Here is a 13,959-nt window from a genome sequence, read left to right as displayed (position 1 = left end):
ACACTCATAGTTAGTTTTTCTCCCATTATGAAAATAATTGGCAGAATAGTCTTAAACACGTATAATGGCAGAATAGTCCAGTATCCTCAACACCTTATGCTTAGGTTGAGTACATCTAGCGCTCAAAGAGAGGCATTGCCTGAAAAACACCTGCTTCTAAAAGCAAAGGAGTGGTGGGACTCCACATTCCTCTTCCTAAGTGTCAGCCACAAATGGAGGCACAGAGTTCTACTTTGGCTTTAGTTTTTCCATCACTTCTGGGCACCGGAAACATCTATACGCATCTGTAATCTTCTGCTTTCTTTTCCAGGCTCCTGAAGTCCCAGGAGAATGAATCAACCAAATGGAGAGCAACCAAATCAGTCTCATTCTCTCTTTGATGCCTTTCTGCATGCCAAGCAGTGCAAAGAAGTCTTGAGCAGATTTGAAGAGCTGTGCAGTTATTTGAATCTGGAACACACTGGCCAGATCCATTTCTATCACAAGCTCAAGTCTTCTCTCAATTATTGGAGTGCTAAAGCTTTGTGGACCAAATTGGACAAGAAGGCTGGACACAGAGACTATGACCAGGCGAGAGCATGTTCAAACACTAAGGTAAGAAGCCACATCATAGTTGCAAATGACAGTCTTTTTGATAGGTTTACATATGAGACGCTAAGACACCACATCTAGACATTATAATAACTGGCTTCATGACTGGTGTCAGATTACTGGTACTAACCTTCCTTTTGCTAAATTATGGAGACACTTTATGGTTTAGTACTATAGCATATTTAGTTCTTTTCCTACATGCAAAGGTATATGTCTATATGTGTCATAATTATAAGTCTAGACAGAATAATAGCTAGTTTCATACTTGATGTCTGGTTATTGTTACTAATTTTCCTGCAGTTTGGTATGAAGACATCAGTTTACGTTTGCATTTCAGAGTTATAAGTTTCTTTATTTACAAATGGTTTTCTTCATTCCTACACTGTTATCAAAACCCCAAAACTATAATGACTGCACTTTTTAAATCTATATTTTCTAAGAAGAAAAGTATTTTCTTTAAAACTGCATAAATGAAAAAAAAACTGAACTCCTTCAAAACTATTTCTACATTTAAAAATAATCAAAATATAATTATACGACTAATATAACAGTTGATTCTTTTTTACATAGTACATGAATAAGCATTATTTTTAGCAACAAAATTATAGTTTCTCAGGAGACAAAAAACCTAGACATAACAAAAAGAAAAAGAAACAGGCATCTCAAGAAAACTGCAAGTATTTTAAATTTTTAAAAGAAACAAATATCCCAGGAAAATTGTGAATATTTTAATCTTTAAAACTATGAACATTAATCAAAATTACAAAATTAGAACAAAGGAGTAATTATCCAGCTTTATCCAGCTTTGGAGCTTTCCAAGTATTTGATAGAGTAGAAATTTGGAATATATCTCAACAAAATAAGCTGGAAATACTGTTTGAATTCTGGCTATGTGAACATCATTACTGATAACAACTTGCAGGTTTATTCCCATCAGTTGCACCATGGATACTCTGAACATGGATCAGCAGGCTTGTGAGTCTGATGGTCAAGATAAGCCTTAAATATATATTCTGGCCTTGAAAGCAGTTTGTACCAGTCTCATCTGGATCTGCAATGACTTGTCAAGAGACGTAACAGGACTTGGATGTTTGGTTGCCTGGAGGCCAGAAATATCATTTAATATTTTTTTAAAGCAACCAAATTTTTCAAGCAACCAAGCATTTTTAATGCTTGCACATTAAAAATATTACATTTCAATTACTTCTAATGTTACTAAATTCCAACTTTCTCTAAGATTAAAATAGGACTTTTCTTTGAGTAGAAGATGAAAGAATGCCTGACTGAATAGCAGAAACCAATGGTTCCTTTAACTGTCAGCAGAATTCCTGCAATTATTGTAAACAGTAATTTATTATCAGGAAAGTTCCACTATAGCACATTAGCTAACATTCCCTTGTCCATAGCAAAGGAAAGGAAAAATGTGGAACTGAGGAAGGACTCTGTGATGTCTCTTTCTATCCCACAGGCTTTTTTGTGGCTCCTATTTTGATGTAATACCAGTCAGTCTTGTGTAAAGTTTCTGTCTAGTTTCAGTGCGGTTGAGTATGTATTGTCTTGCAAATTCTGGTGATTCATTGTGACAATGTTTTTCAGTGCCTGATCATTGGGGCAGGGCCCTGTGGTCTTCGCTCAGCTATTGAATTGGCTTTCCTTGGAGCACATGTTGTGGTGGTAGAGAAGAGAGAGATCTTTTCCCGAAACAATGTGCTGCACCTTTGGCCTTTCACTATCCAGGACCTGCGGGCACTTGGAGCCAAGAAATTCTATGGCCGTTTCTGTACTGGCTCCTTGGATCACATCAGTAAGTATGTTAGAAAAGAATTGTCAAGGACAGAGGAATGCCTGTAATATCACAGGATCACTGTTAAGCAAGAGCCAGGCAATATCAGCCCAGAGGATCTGCAGAGGTCTTGGGGACAAGATAGATTTCAGCAGAGGCAGGAAAAAGCACTTGAAAGTTTAGCAAAAGATCTCATGCATATAAAGAACAAGAACAACTGTAGTTCATCAAAGGAGCTGCAAAATCTTGGAGAAAAATTGTGTGTCTCAAAATAAGAAAATTTTAACATATGCTGAAATTATAGAGAAACCGTGCACCGTTGTGGCTTCCAATAGGAATAGTGGAATTTATAATAATATAAATAATTATATGCATGGACTAATTAGCATTTCAAGAGAATTATGATCAAAGGTGTGAGTTCCTCATCAAGAATTATTCCTGACTTTAAATAATAAAGATACCTTTCATATTTTGGATTTTGTTTGCTTATTGTTTCTACTTCGTTGCTTTTAAGCCTTCCTCTATTTTTTTAACCAGACAGCATCCAATATTATGTTCAGTTATTCTTTGGGCTTAATGTCCTCCTTGCTAATGCTAAGGGAATCCGTAGGTTTTTAAAACTATGATATCTATATGACCATAGAAATTTAGGGTTGTGGCTACTTCAAAAATCATTTTGAAAAAAATGGTTCAGATCTATTATCAGTATGCTGTTCATTGTAGAAATTTGAAAAAAGTTGCAGCTGTTTTAAGAAACCATTTGTTAAAATAATGCAGTTCTTAAAGCAATTGTAACTATTTTTCAGTCTCACTCCAATTTTAAAAGACATCCAACACCAAAACAGATCCAAAAAACCAAGGAAAAGTCTTCCAAAAGATCTTCGAATGCAAAAGGAAGTTCCAACCTTGAATTGGTATGGTAAAGAAAGCAAATAGATAAATATTAACTGAAGGAAAATCAAACAAAGAGGAAAGGTGTATTCTGTGCAGCGGAGATATTAACACTCAAGATACAAAAGAAGATATTCCTTCTTTAAAAGTAACTCTGTTATTAGAAGATGAAGTTAAATCTTCACTCTGCTCAGAGTGCTATAGGAATTCACGGGATATCTATATAAATATGGCAAGGAAGAGAAAAATCACCACATTTAACCAAAATATGCCACAAAACAGTGACCAGCTGATTGGAGAAGTTATTTTACATACCAGTTCCAAAGCAAGGAGAATTAACTTGCATATACTTCACTTCACATGCCAGCAATAATACTTAGAATCATTTAACACAGACTATAACCTTACATGGAAAGAGAAAGGCCAGGTGCTCAAGTTGCTTTTAAAAAAGGCTAGGAAACAAGGGACATTATTGCTAATGCATGATGGATAATTGAGAAAAAAAACCTGAAGATTATCAAATGGAACATGGTGAAACAGAACTGGTCTCAGGTTGGCAAATTGGCCTCTTGGTAAGACAAGCAGGGAGTTTTACATGTTAATGATTTAAAAAGTCAAGACGGTAACTGATTCTGATTGAAGTGTGACCCTTTTTTAATGTTCATCAACATGCAACCTACATAAAATAACAAATAGAACTTTGGTCAGATCATCACAATTGCCATTTTTACTTTTTTTTAAAAAAAAAATCACACCCTGCAGATATCCTTGAAGACAAGGCTGTATGATTTATCCTTATTCATTCAACCTATAAGCTGAATATAGGGGAGTGAGACTGAATTGAAAGAAGATGTGGTTCTAAAATTGGAGGAAGGGGCATCAGTAGCCTATGTTATGCTGATAACACAACTCTGATAGCTGAAAATGAAAATGAGCTGAAAGTTTTAGTAAAAAAACTGTGAAAAAATGAAATTAAGAATAAATACAAAAAGACTTAACTAGTGATAACAAGTACACCTACCCACCTTAGAATACCCAATAAAGATACTGAAGTGATGGGTAGTTGCTGCATGTTAACATCAACTATCAACAGTAAAGGAACCTGCAAGCAATTGTTTTTCCTGTGACACACAATGAAAGCAAAAATTGAATTTTGAAGAAGCAGGACAGAAGGACTATTGATGCTTTCAAAGTCTGGGATTTGCAAAGGCTCCTAAGAATACTGTGGTCAAGAAAAGAAACAAATGGATAATCAAACAAACTATAATCAAATCCAGAGTGCTCATTTGTGGCCAAATGACCAGGCTCAAATTATAGTTTGAACACATTTTGTGAAAATCTAGCTTTCTGGAGAAGTCTGTAATGTGGGGAGAGATGGAAGGAAAGAGAAGAGGATGAGCAACAGTAAAGTAGATGGGCTCAGTTACATCAGCAATGGGTGCACTATTGGAAAATGTGAAGAGCCAGGTTAGGATAAGTCATCCTAGAAAAGTCTGTCTATGTGGTTGCTAAGAGTTGACTTAAATTAATGGCATGTAATCAATCATCAGATAGATGCTGGTCTTGCATAGAGTCGAAAGCACCTTTTCTGAATTACTTTTGAATAATTTTGAAGTACTTTTTCTCTTTTTATTTTCCTGAAATAAAAAAGGAGGTGGCTAAAGCCTGCTACTCCATTTGTAGCAATGAGAACTTATATGTCACTGTGTATACAGTATATGCTTATGTAGGTTATCTTCTTCTGTTTTAACCAATTCTCTTTGTATGCTCCTATTGTATCTATAGGTATCCGTCAGCTGCAGTTGATCCTGCTGAAAGTAGCCTTGTTGTTAGGTGTTCATGTTCACATCGGTGTACAATTTAAGGGGCTCATTCTACCAGTAGTGAACTCTCATGGACAGGGTAAGAATATCAATAATACTCAGTTCTTCTGAGTATTTAAAGGCAGTGTATCTTATCCAACCTTGTTCTCCATCACTTATATGGCAAATGGAACAGCCTATCCCCAGACATTTCAACCACTCGCTCCTTGTTATGTTTCTGAAGAACCGTGAAAGCATAACTTTTCAGGAGAACATTTGGGAAAGTATTATCCTATCTATGAATAAAGGTGAAGCAAATGGGGACTCCAATTAATTGTTATTACTGATTTTTTCTTGTTTTATTCCTATGCTATGGTGACTTGCTGTAAGGAATCAAGCTACATAGAAACTAAAGTAAACAAACAAACAAAGGGATATTTTCTTCAAACACCCAGGGGAGATTTATGAAACTCTATTATTTGTGCTGAGAATTGGCCTTTCTTCATAAGTAATAGGTTTTCCTGCTATCTTTTTAAAACTGAGTTGCTTTTCTGCTGTATTAAGGTAAAATGCAGAGAAGCAATGCAATTGGAACACTTGGGGCTAAAAAGTGTTCAATTGCATTTGGGCTCTCTAAGCAAATGTGTGAATTAATTCTAAATCGGAACATTAATTCTTAGCAAGAGCCAAGATAGGTTGGACTGTTACTTACTTTTTGGCCAGCCACAGGTCTTTGAGCCAGTAAAATGTGCCTCTTATTCCTTTATAAACACACATGTCTTGTGAAAAGGAGTTAATTTGCTGCCATCGTGGCCAGAGTCTTGATTTCATCTTTATATTGCAGTCCGTGGTTGGAGAGCTGATCTGCAGCCTGGCTCCTCTCCCTTGAGCCAGTATGAGTTTGATGTCCTCATCTCTGCTGGTGGTGGAAGGTTTGTGCCAGAAGGTAAGGTAAGCAATCACCTATGGCCTATCACTCTTTGCATCATCTTTTCATAAGTGTTGTGTGAACATTCACAAGTAAGTAGATGGGCAGAATTGGGGGAACATTACTGAAACAGGTCCAGATTTAGAGACTTCTTACAGACATTATAATTTCATTATCTGGAAAAGCTAGTGCTTGAGCTGAATGAGAACCTGCAACTCTAGCTTGTAAAAATAAGTTCTAATCTGAATGCTTATTGGTACCAAAACTGAAGGTGAATGATGTAATTTAACTGAGAAGAGACAGGAGAATTCGATGTAAAAAAACCACAGATACTCGTGATTGTGGACATTTCCTCAAACCTCATTTTTTGTCATTGTAAATATTGTTCAGAGAATCATTTTTCCAGCTTTTCAGATGAGAAAAGAAACTCCAGTGTTTGTGTTAAACTTAGCATTGGAATATAAATGTTTATGAAGTGGAGACAGTAAATTGAAATTGCCCATTTAAGAGCCTGCCTTTTTTTTTATTAAATATAAGTCATTTGCAGTGTTATAAACAAACAGTGCCTAAGCAGTAAAACATTATTTTTAAATTGTGAAACAAAGGTAGCACGTGATTTTAGAGAAAATTTTCAGTTTCTTTTTTTAGCATCTCTTCTCAATTTTGGTCAATTACTCCAGCAGATTCTGTGAAATTTTAAGTATGAAGATAAAAATGGTTGTCCAGCTTAGTTTGTTTGGTTTTTGTTTTTTTTTTGTTTTTGTTTTAATATCTGTGCTGCACTGGGTCTCAATAGCAGGTATTATTTAAAAAGATTCCAAAAGGCATTTTGCCTTCAGCTGGAGAGTAAATTAAAAATAAAATAGAAAGTTCTTTGTAGATGCTTCAGCACATATGAGCTAGTTCTGCTTCCATCCATAGAAACTGACAGCAGAAAAAGACCTAGGGGTCCATCAAATCTACTTTTTGAATTTATTTTTTGTTTTCTTTTTAATTTATTTATATTGCACATTTCCAGTAATGGCCTGAATTTATAATCACTCCTTGTCTGGAATTGTTCATTTTACACATTTTTTTTTCAGCAGTAAATTGTTCTCTTCTTCCAGACTCGTTTTGTTGAGTGCTGGCCATAAGAAGCAAAAATGAGTCCTTCATACCAGGGTGCTGCATCTTCTCCAAAGGCTTCCTCATAATTATATAATCCTCCTATGATGAATCCAGTTTTTAACATCAGTGTATTGTATGGTTGTTGGCTGTCTTTTTACTCTACTTTGAAGATCACAAAGACAGTTAATGCATACAGTAAGAAAAGGCAGCAATAACAATAGGGCTTATAAATTGGGGCTGCAGACACCGGAATAACCACTATCTAACATCCACCAAGAAGCAAAGAAACTCTTGCTCATTGAAATTTTTGTAGCCCAGATCTGCTAATCCTAAGCAAAATTCTCAGTTGCTGAGTATTGCATTAAATATTTACATTAGTATTACAGGTAGTCCTCAACTTAGCGATCATTTGTTTAACAACTATTCAAAATTAGGATGGTGCTAAAAAAAAGGTGGCCTGCAACCAGTCCTCACACTTATGACTGTCGCAGCATCCCATGGTCCCATGTTAGTCATTCAAGCAGTTGGCAACCAGCATGTATTTATAAACAGTGTCCTGCGTCATGTGGATCATCCTTTGTGATCTTCCCAGGGGTCACCCAGTAAACAGTCAATGGGAAAGCTGGATTTGCTTAATGACTGCAGCAAAAAATATCAAAAAAAAAGCAGGCAGGACTCACTTAACAACCACATTGCTTAGCATGGGGTTCTGATCCCAGTTGTGGTTGTAAGTCAAGGACTCCCTGTTATAATAGATACAGTAAAATGTTTGCTAAAATGGAGCTGCATGAAGTTAATGAAAGGGTGACCAGAGTAATATTTTTTAGGGACTGTTTTAAAACCAAAAGGAATTATAGAGATTATCCTGGAGGTGCAGAGTCACCCCAAAATTGTACTGTCTGCTTGATGTCCTTTCACTACTGAAAATACAGTGACAAAGAAACCTGGATTTGTCATAGTTCAGATGGTAGAATTTAATTACATATAGAGCATGATTTGCTCTGCATGGTTCATGTTGCTCTTTTCCATTCTTATCCTGACCATTTCCTGTATTGCTGGCTCCTCTTTCTTTCAAGGCTGATGGAAGGCTCTCTCCTTGTGTATTCTCATAGGCTTTAAGAGGAAGGAGACACGAGGGAAATTGGCTATTGGCATTACCACCAATTTTATAAATAACCATAGCAGAACTGAGGTGGAGGTGGCTGAGATAAGTGGAGTGGCTCGCATATACAACCAGAAGTTCTTCCAAAACCTCTACAACAAAACAGGTGAGAGTTTACATTTAACTTTTTAGCCTAGATGGTTTTTCATCATGCATTGAAATCTGTGGCATTCCATTGTTTTTAATGAGCAGAAATGGAGAAGATGAGTCAGCAAATAGATCAAACTGTTCCTTGTGTCTTTTGGAGCAGTATGTAGGATGCCTCCATTTTTCTATGAATTTCAATGATGTAAAATAAAATATAGAACAATATATGTGCATACTACCTGTATTTTTAATGCTAGTTACAAAAAACCAGACAAATACATATGATCCCACAGGGATTTTCCTATCTAGTTAAGCATCCTGTTGCCTGCAATAGATAGCCCAAAACACAAGGAATTGTGTGATCAGGTTATAAGGACAATAGCCACTCACTATTGTTTACCAGCAACTATATTGAGCTGTAGACTAATTCTGATCCTACAGTTAATTCAGAGCCTTTGTGGCTGTTGCCTAGTGGCACCCTTCTCTTTATGAATATGACTATCTTCCTTTAAACTTGTCTATACGTAACTTTCTCCTTGTGTTTAAACAATATTAGGTATTGATTTGGAAAACATTGTCTACTATAAAGACGACACTCATTACTTCGTCATGACAGCCAAGAAGCATAGCTTGCTAAAGAAAGGAGTCATCTTAAATGTATGTATGACAGGACTTGGAAAGCTTTTCAGGTTCCATTGCATCATTTTGAGTGATGGTGCAGGTGCCAGGAATAAATTAATATTTTAATAAGTAATCATTTTAAAATTGCCAAAGTCTTGTGGTATCTTTGTCATTTTAAAACTTAACTTATTTTTAATCACTGGGAGTGGTGGATCCAACAGTAAAGCATGTCTGAAGTTGAACTTGATGGCTTTTGAATCACACATAAACTGAGCTTGTACCTAAGAGGTATGTAATATAGGTTTCACTTAATGCAGAAGAATAAATCTGAAATCGAAACAAAGATTTTATGTGAGATATCCCTAAATAAGAGATGAATTCAGCGTAATTAAAATTTACCGTCTTTGAGATATAAAAGTGACATGAGATGTATAACAAAGTTTCTCCATTCGCGTTCCATGCTAATTCTCAATCTGCAGATGGAATATTCAGTAAGTCTTTAGCTATGTCCAGGTATACCCACGCTCACAGTGCAATGTAATTAAAACTTTACTGTTTGTATAAGTTGATTCCTTAAATTGCCTTTACTAAATTGTTTTAATAAATGCTTTTGACAATCGGTTGATATTAAATTAAAATTCCTAACTTTTGATGGGGGACACAGAAATAAATATTTAATGTATTAATTGTATTAAATTCATGCTGAAACTTGATACCTTGGGAGTTCTAAAATTTATGCCTCCTGCTTTTCCCAATTTGGATTCAACCAATTTTTCTTTCATTTTGCCCTTTTTAAAATAGCCTCTGTTTTTCTATGACTGCAGCAGAGGGAGGTGCTGGAGTAATCAGACTGTACAGTATGAGACTAAGAGTCACATCTCACTCCAGGGACTGTAGATTGCCTATCTGAGCCCCTACACAGTAGACCCATTGCTTTGTAGCTGCTTTATGACTTCAAGCAATAGAACTCATGACTCTTTAATTATTATTCTATATTATTGTTATAGAATAAAGATTTTTATCTATATATTTCTAGGATAAGCTTGACATAGAGAGTTTACTCTCTCCGGAAAATGTGAACCAGGAAGCCCTTCTCGCTTATGCCAGAGAGGCTGCCAACTTCTCCACCAACTACCAGCTGCCCAGTTTGCAATTTGCACTAAACCATCGCCATCATCCTGATGTTGACATGTTTGACTTCACCTGCATGAACCGTGCAGAAAATGCAGCTTTGGTGCGTGACTGCAATGGTGCTAAGCTGCTCATCGGGTTGGTGGGTGACTGCTTGGTGGAGGTAAGTGTGGCCTTAATATGATCAGAACTAACATCTGGAAGGGCCTCTTTACAATGGAACAAAATATATTTCAAACCTATTTGATTGGAATTCCCATTCAGTTGGAGACAGCTTTTCCCAACCTCATATTAGTTTACAATTTCAGCCCTAGTTTGGGAGTTGAAATCCAACACATCTGGAAAGCAGCTGCTTAGGGACAATCAATGTGTGTTACTTCAGAATATATAGGCAGAGGAAGTTTGCATTACTGAATGTTCATCTGCTAAGAATTTTCTAGGTTAATTGAGAAGCCTAGGCTACAGCCAGTTTTCCGTTATAACTTTGCTGTCCCCATTGTTTTATGTAGGGGAGATTTTGCATACTTTTTAATGCAGCGATATTCCAGAAAGGCTTTTTACTTTTTATCAACAGTTGTTCTCCCATTTCCATTATTACTGAAAGAAACTCAAAGGTCATTATATGGAAACATGTAAATAAAGCTGAGCTGCTTGGAAAAAAATCTGCTAAATGTTAGCTGTGTTATAATGGGAACTATTATAAAAACCTTCTAGCAAGCAGAATGGTTGTTTTTGACAGGATTATGAAACTCCAGTCCAAGCAGAATGCAGGGATTTTTTCCCCCTGCTGTGCACTTTTCTCAGACATTTCTTCACTAGTGCTTGATACAAGCATATCATTTGGTGGTTTGTATATGAATATAGTTTTGTTCGTTTGCTTTTTTCTCCAGCCATTCTGGCCCTTGGGCACTGGTGTGGGCAGAGGTTTCTTGGCAGCTTTTGATGCTGCTTGGATGGTAAAAAGATGGGCCTCAGGAGTATCCCCACTGGATTTGTTGGCTGAGAGGTGAGCATATTGAGAAGGGGTACAGTATTTCCAGATTTAGGATTCTCAAGAGAGAGAGAGAGTAGTTTTAGTAAACGTTCAGATTTTTATTCGTTTTTCTCATCCTTGACAACGTTAAGATGTATGGACTTCAACTCCCAGAATTCCTCAGCCAGCCATAAAAGGATGTTTAACTGTGGAGTCATTTTGTAGTCTCATTACAGGCCACAGTTATTCTGTGCAATTGGGTATCAAGCTATGCCCCCTGGGACATTAAGTGCCTTCTGTGGCTGTATTAAACCATTTTCCAAAATATATTTTTTTGAATGCTGTCAATTTTAACAGGCAGCAAGAATCATGGAAGAAAGGAAGGAGGATTTAAAAAAAAAGAAAAAAAATCCTGCTTATCAACTTTTACTTGTTTGATATAATTCACAGTCAACTGTTTTTGGCCTGGCTTGAGAAAAAAGTTCTTTTTTTTTAACCTGTGAAAGGAAAATAGCTGCTTGGAGACAGTGAACATTCTCAGTAGAAAAGTGGATGAAAAAAATCAAAATGGTTAAACAGTAGCTTCTTGTTTCTCTCTCCAGACACAACCATTTGAAAGCTGAAGGAAATCATGGGTGTGTTGCTTAGGGGTCCGGGGGTTAGACTGAAGGGCAGGCAAGGTTAATGGAGGACGTTTAAGTTTAAAAGTACATGAAGAAAGTTTAAGATTACACGAGGAAAACAAGCGAATGTTCTCCAAAACATAGGATAACATATTGATATTCATAATGGCTGCAAGAGCACGCAAAATGAGTTAGGAACGACTCTTGTGAAGAGAAGCAAAGAGCAAGGCTTGCATAGTTATGCCTGAGTTGCCTCCAGGCTGATTCTTATTCCCATGTATAAAATATGCCTCTTCATTCGTGAACTCAAATGGATTTTTTTTCCTGCTCAATCCCCACCCAGAGAAAGTATATATCAGCGGCTGTCACAGACTTCACCTGACAACATGAACAAGAACGTTAATCAGTACAGCGTTGATCCCACCACACGATACTCAAACATCAACCTTCAGGCAATCAAGACCTCTCAGGTACTTTTGCCACAAGCAGAGAGGGAGGGGAAGGGTGTAGTTCAGGGGTAGTCAACCTTGGCTCTTTTATGACTCGTGGACTTCAATTCCCAGAATTCCTGAGCCAGCTTAGCTGGCTCAGGAATTCTGGGAGTTGAAGTCCACGAGTCATAAAAGAGCCAAGGTTGACTACCCCTGGTGTAGTTGCTTTGTCTTCCCAATCATTGGCTTGATTTTTAATTCTTTTCTTAGTTCCTCTGTAAAGCCCACCTTCCCCTTTGCAACTTCACACAACATAGCAGTTTTTACCACTGACACTGGTTGCAGCCAGAAACATAACCAAAAGTATAAAGTGAGGTTATGATGGCAGGACTGCAGCAGTAGTCTTCTCTGCAAGATGTTCTGACATTTAAGGTTTGGTTGGTTGGATACTGAGGTTTTGTGCATTTTCTGAACAGGGAAGATGAGGATTTCAGGAGTTGAATGGATTTGGGAAGTATAGAGATTAGCTGGAGTTCTGTTCAGGGTCCAAACCATGTTGATGATAGCAAATAATAGGTGCATTTGTTTTCAGGTTCGTAAACTATACATTACGGGAGACATTGAAATGGAGCAGAACAAGCGAAGAAGTCATGCCAGCCCAGAGTCAGTCGGCAAAGGCAAGTTTGGGTAGCTTTCTTCATGGCTTCCAGCTGCGAGGATCCCATTGTTCATGCTCACTTTTTTCTTGTTTTAACAAAATAGCATTTGCAGCCATGCAGATCCTTACATATGAATGATTGAACTGTAGAATTGGAAATAACCTTGAAGGTCATTGGTTCTTCCAATTTCCACTTAGTGCAGATTCCGCAATGTAGGATACGGTAACTAATCTGCTAGATGGCTGTCCAGACTTCCAAATAAATGTGTTTCATCACCAAATATCTAATCTACTGTAATTTGCTTTCTTGCAAACTGCTACCTCTTGGCTCTTTTGAATCTGCCTTATCAACCTGTTTGCAATTTCTTCCTTAGGACTTGCAACTAGATAGAATAGTTTTGGGTGTGTGTTGCTTTAGGGGAATATCATGTGAATCTAGAGAACTTTCGTATATACTTTTGTTGGCTTTTCTATAGACAATAAAGTTGCACAAATCTTTATCTGGCTGGTTGAACCACTGTTCTATACATTACAATAACAATACAGTTGTACAGTAACCTACTCAGGGGTACCAGTTACATAAACATAGTATGATTTCTCTTAGTAATTATAGTGGTTTGCTTTTCAACAGCTATTGACAAAAGAAGAAAAATGTTGATATACTAAGAAGCTTTTCCTTTATAAATTGGATGAATGAAGGAATGAATAAAATTTGTATCTGGAGACATACTGGGAATTGGACACTCTTATAAGTAAATATCAATTCTCTTTTCTCTCTGCAATACCATACTTCTACTCCAGATACCAGTAGAGCCTATGAGGAGCTTCTTAATTGGTGTCAATCAAACACAGCCAGTTACCATGGCATCAAGGTGGAAGACTTCACACACTCCTGGAAAAGTGGATTGGCTCTTTGTGCCCTCATACATCACTTTCGCCCAGATCTTCTGTGAGTTTCCTTTGTGGGAAAGCTGAAGGAATACAATACCTACTAATATTGGGAAAGGCTAAAATGTGTTAGAGTAAAGCGGGTTTTTTTATATATATGTTCAGATGTTGGAATTAGATCATTTTATACGCTTACGTTTTCACATCATGTTCATTTTTGCTATCATCTCTCTTTGATTATCTGCCAGAAGCATTTTGAGGCACTTTTTTCACAAACGGGAGT

General features: G+C 36.9%; 1 protein-coding gene across 1 annotated transcript in view; it reads left to right on the top strand.

The window, feature by feature from the left end:
• The first annotated feature begins 218 nt into the window (after positions 1 to 218).
• Positions 219 to 13,959, top strand: part of MICAL1 (microtubule associated monooxygenase, calponin and LIM domain containing 1) — a 31,397-nt gene continuing 17,656 nt past the window's right edge. The window contains exons 1-11 of the mRNA XM_015817730.1: positions 219 to 594; positions 2,188 to 2,395; positions 5,051 to 5,167; positions 5,912 to 6,013; positions 8,215 to 8,370; positions 8,908 to 9,008; positions 10,009 to 10,266; positions 10,994 to 11,109; positions 12,043 to 12,169; positions 12,723 to 12,807; positions 13,590 to 13,737. Coding sequence (XP_015673216.1) covers positions 331 to 594; positions 2,188 to 2,395; positions 5,051 to 5,167; positions 5,912 to 6,013; positions 8,215 to 8,370; positions 8,908 to 9,008; positions 10,009 to 10,266; positions 10,994 to 11,109; positions 12,043 to 12,169; positions 12,723 to 12,807; positions 13,590 to 13,737 — 1,682 coding nt within the window. The 5' untranslated portion in view covers positions 219 to 330. The remainder of the gene's footprint in view (positions 595 to 2,187; positions 2,396 to 5,050; positions 5,168 to 5,911; positions 6,014 to 8,214; positions 8,371 to 8,907; positions 9,009 to 10,008; positions 10,267 to 10,993; positions 11,110 to 12,042; positions 12,170 to 12,722; positions 12,808 to 13,589; positions 13,738 to 13,959) is intronic.

Source organism: Protobothrops mucrosquamatus, unplaced genomic scaffold (genome assembly GCF_001527695.2).
Source record: "Protobothrops mucrosquamatus isolate PMUCROS unplaced genomic scaffold, P.Mucros_1.0 scaffold631, whole genome shotgun sequence".
Taxonomy (NCBI): domain Eukaryota; kingdom Metazoa; phylum Chordata; class Lepidosauria; order Squamata; family Viperidae; genus Protobothrops; species Protobothrops mucrosquamatus.
The sequence above is the reverse complement of the archived record's forward strand: the minus strand, read 5'-3'. Positions and strand labels throughout refer to the sequence as shown.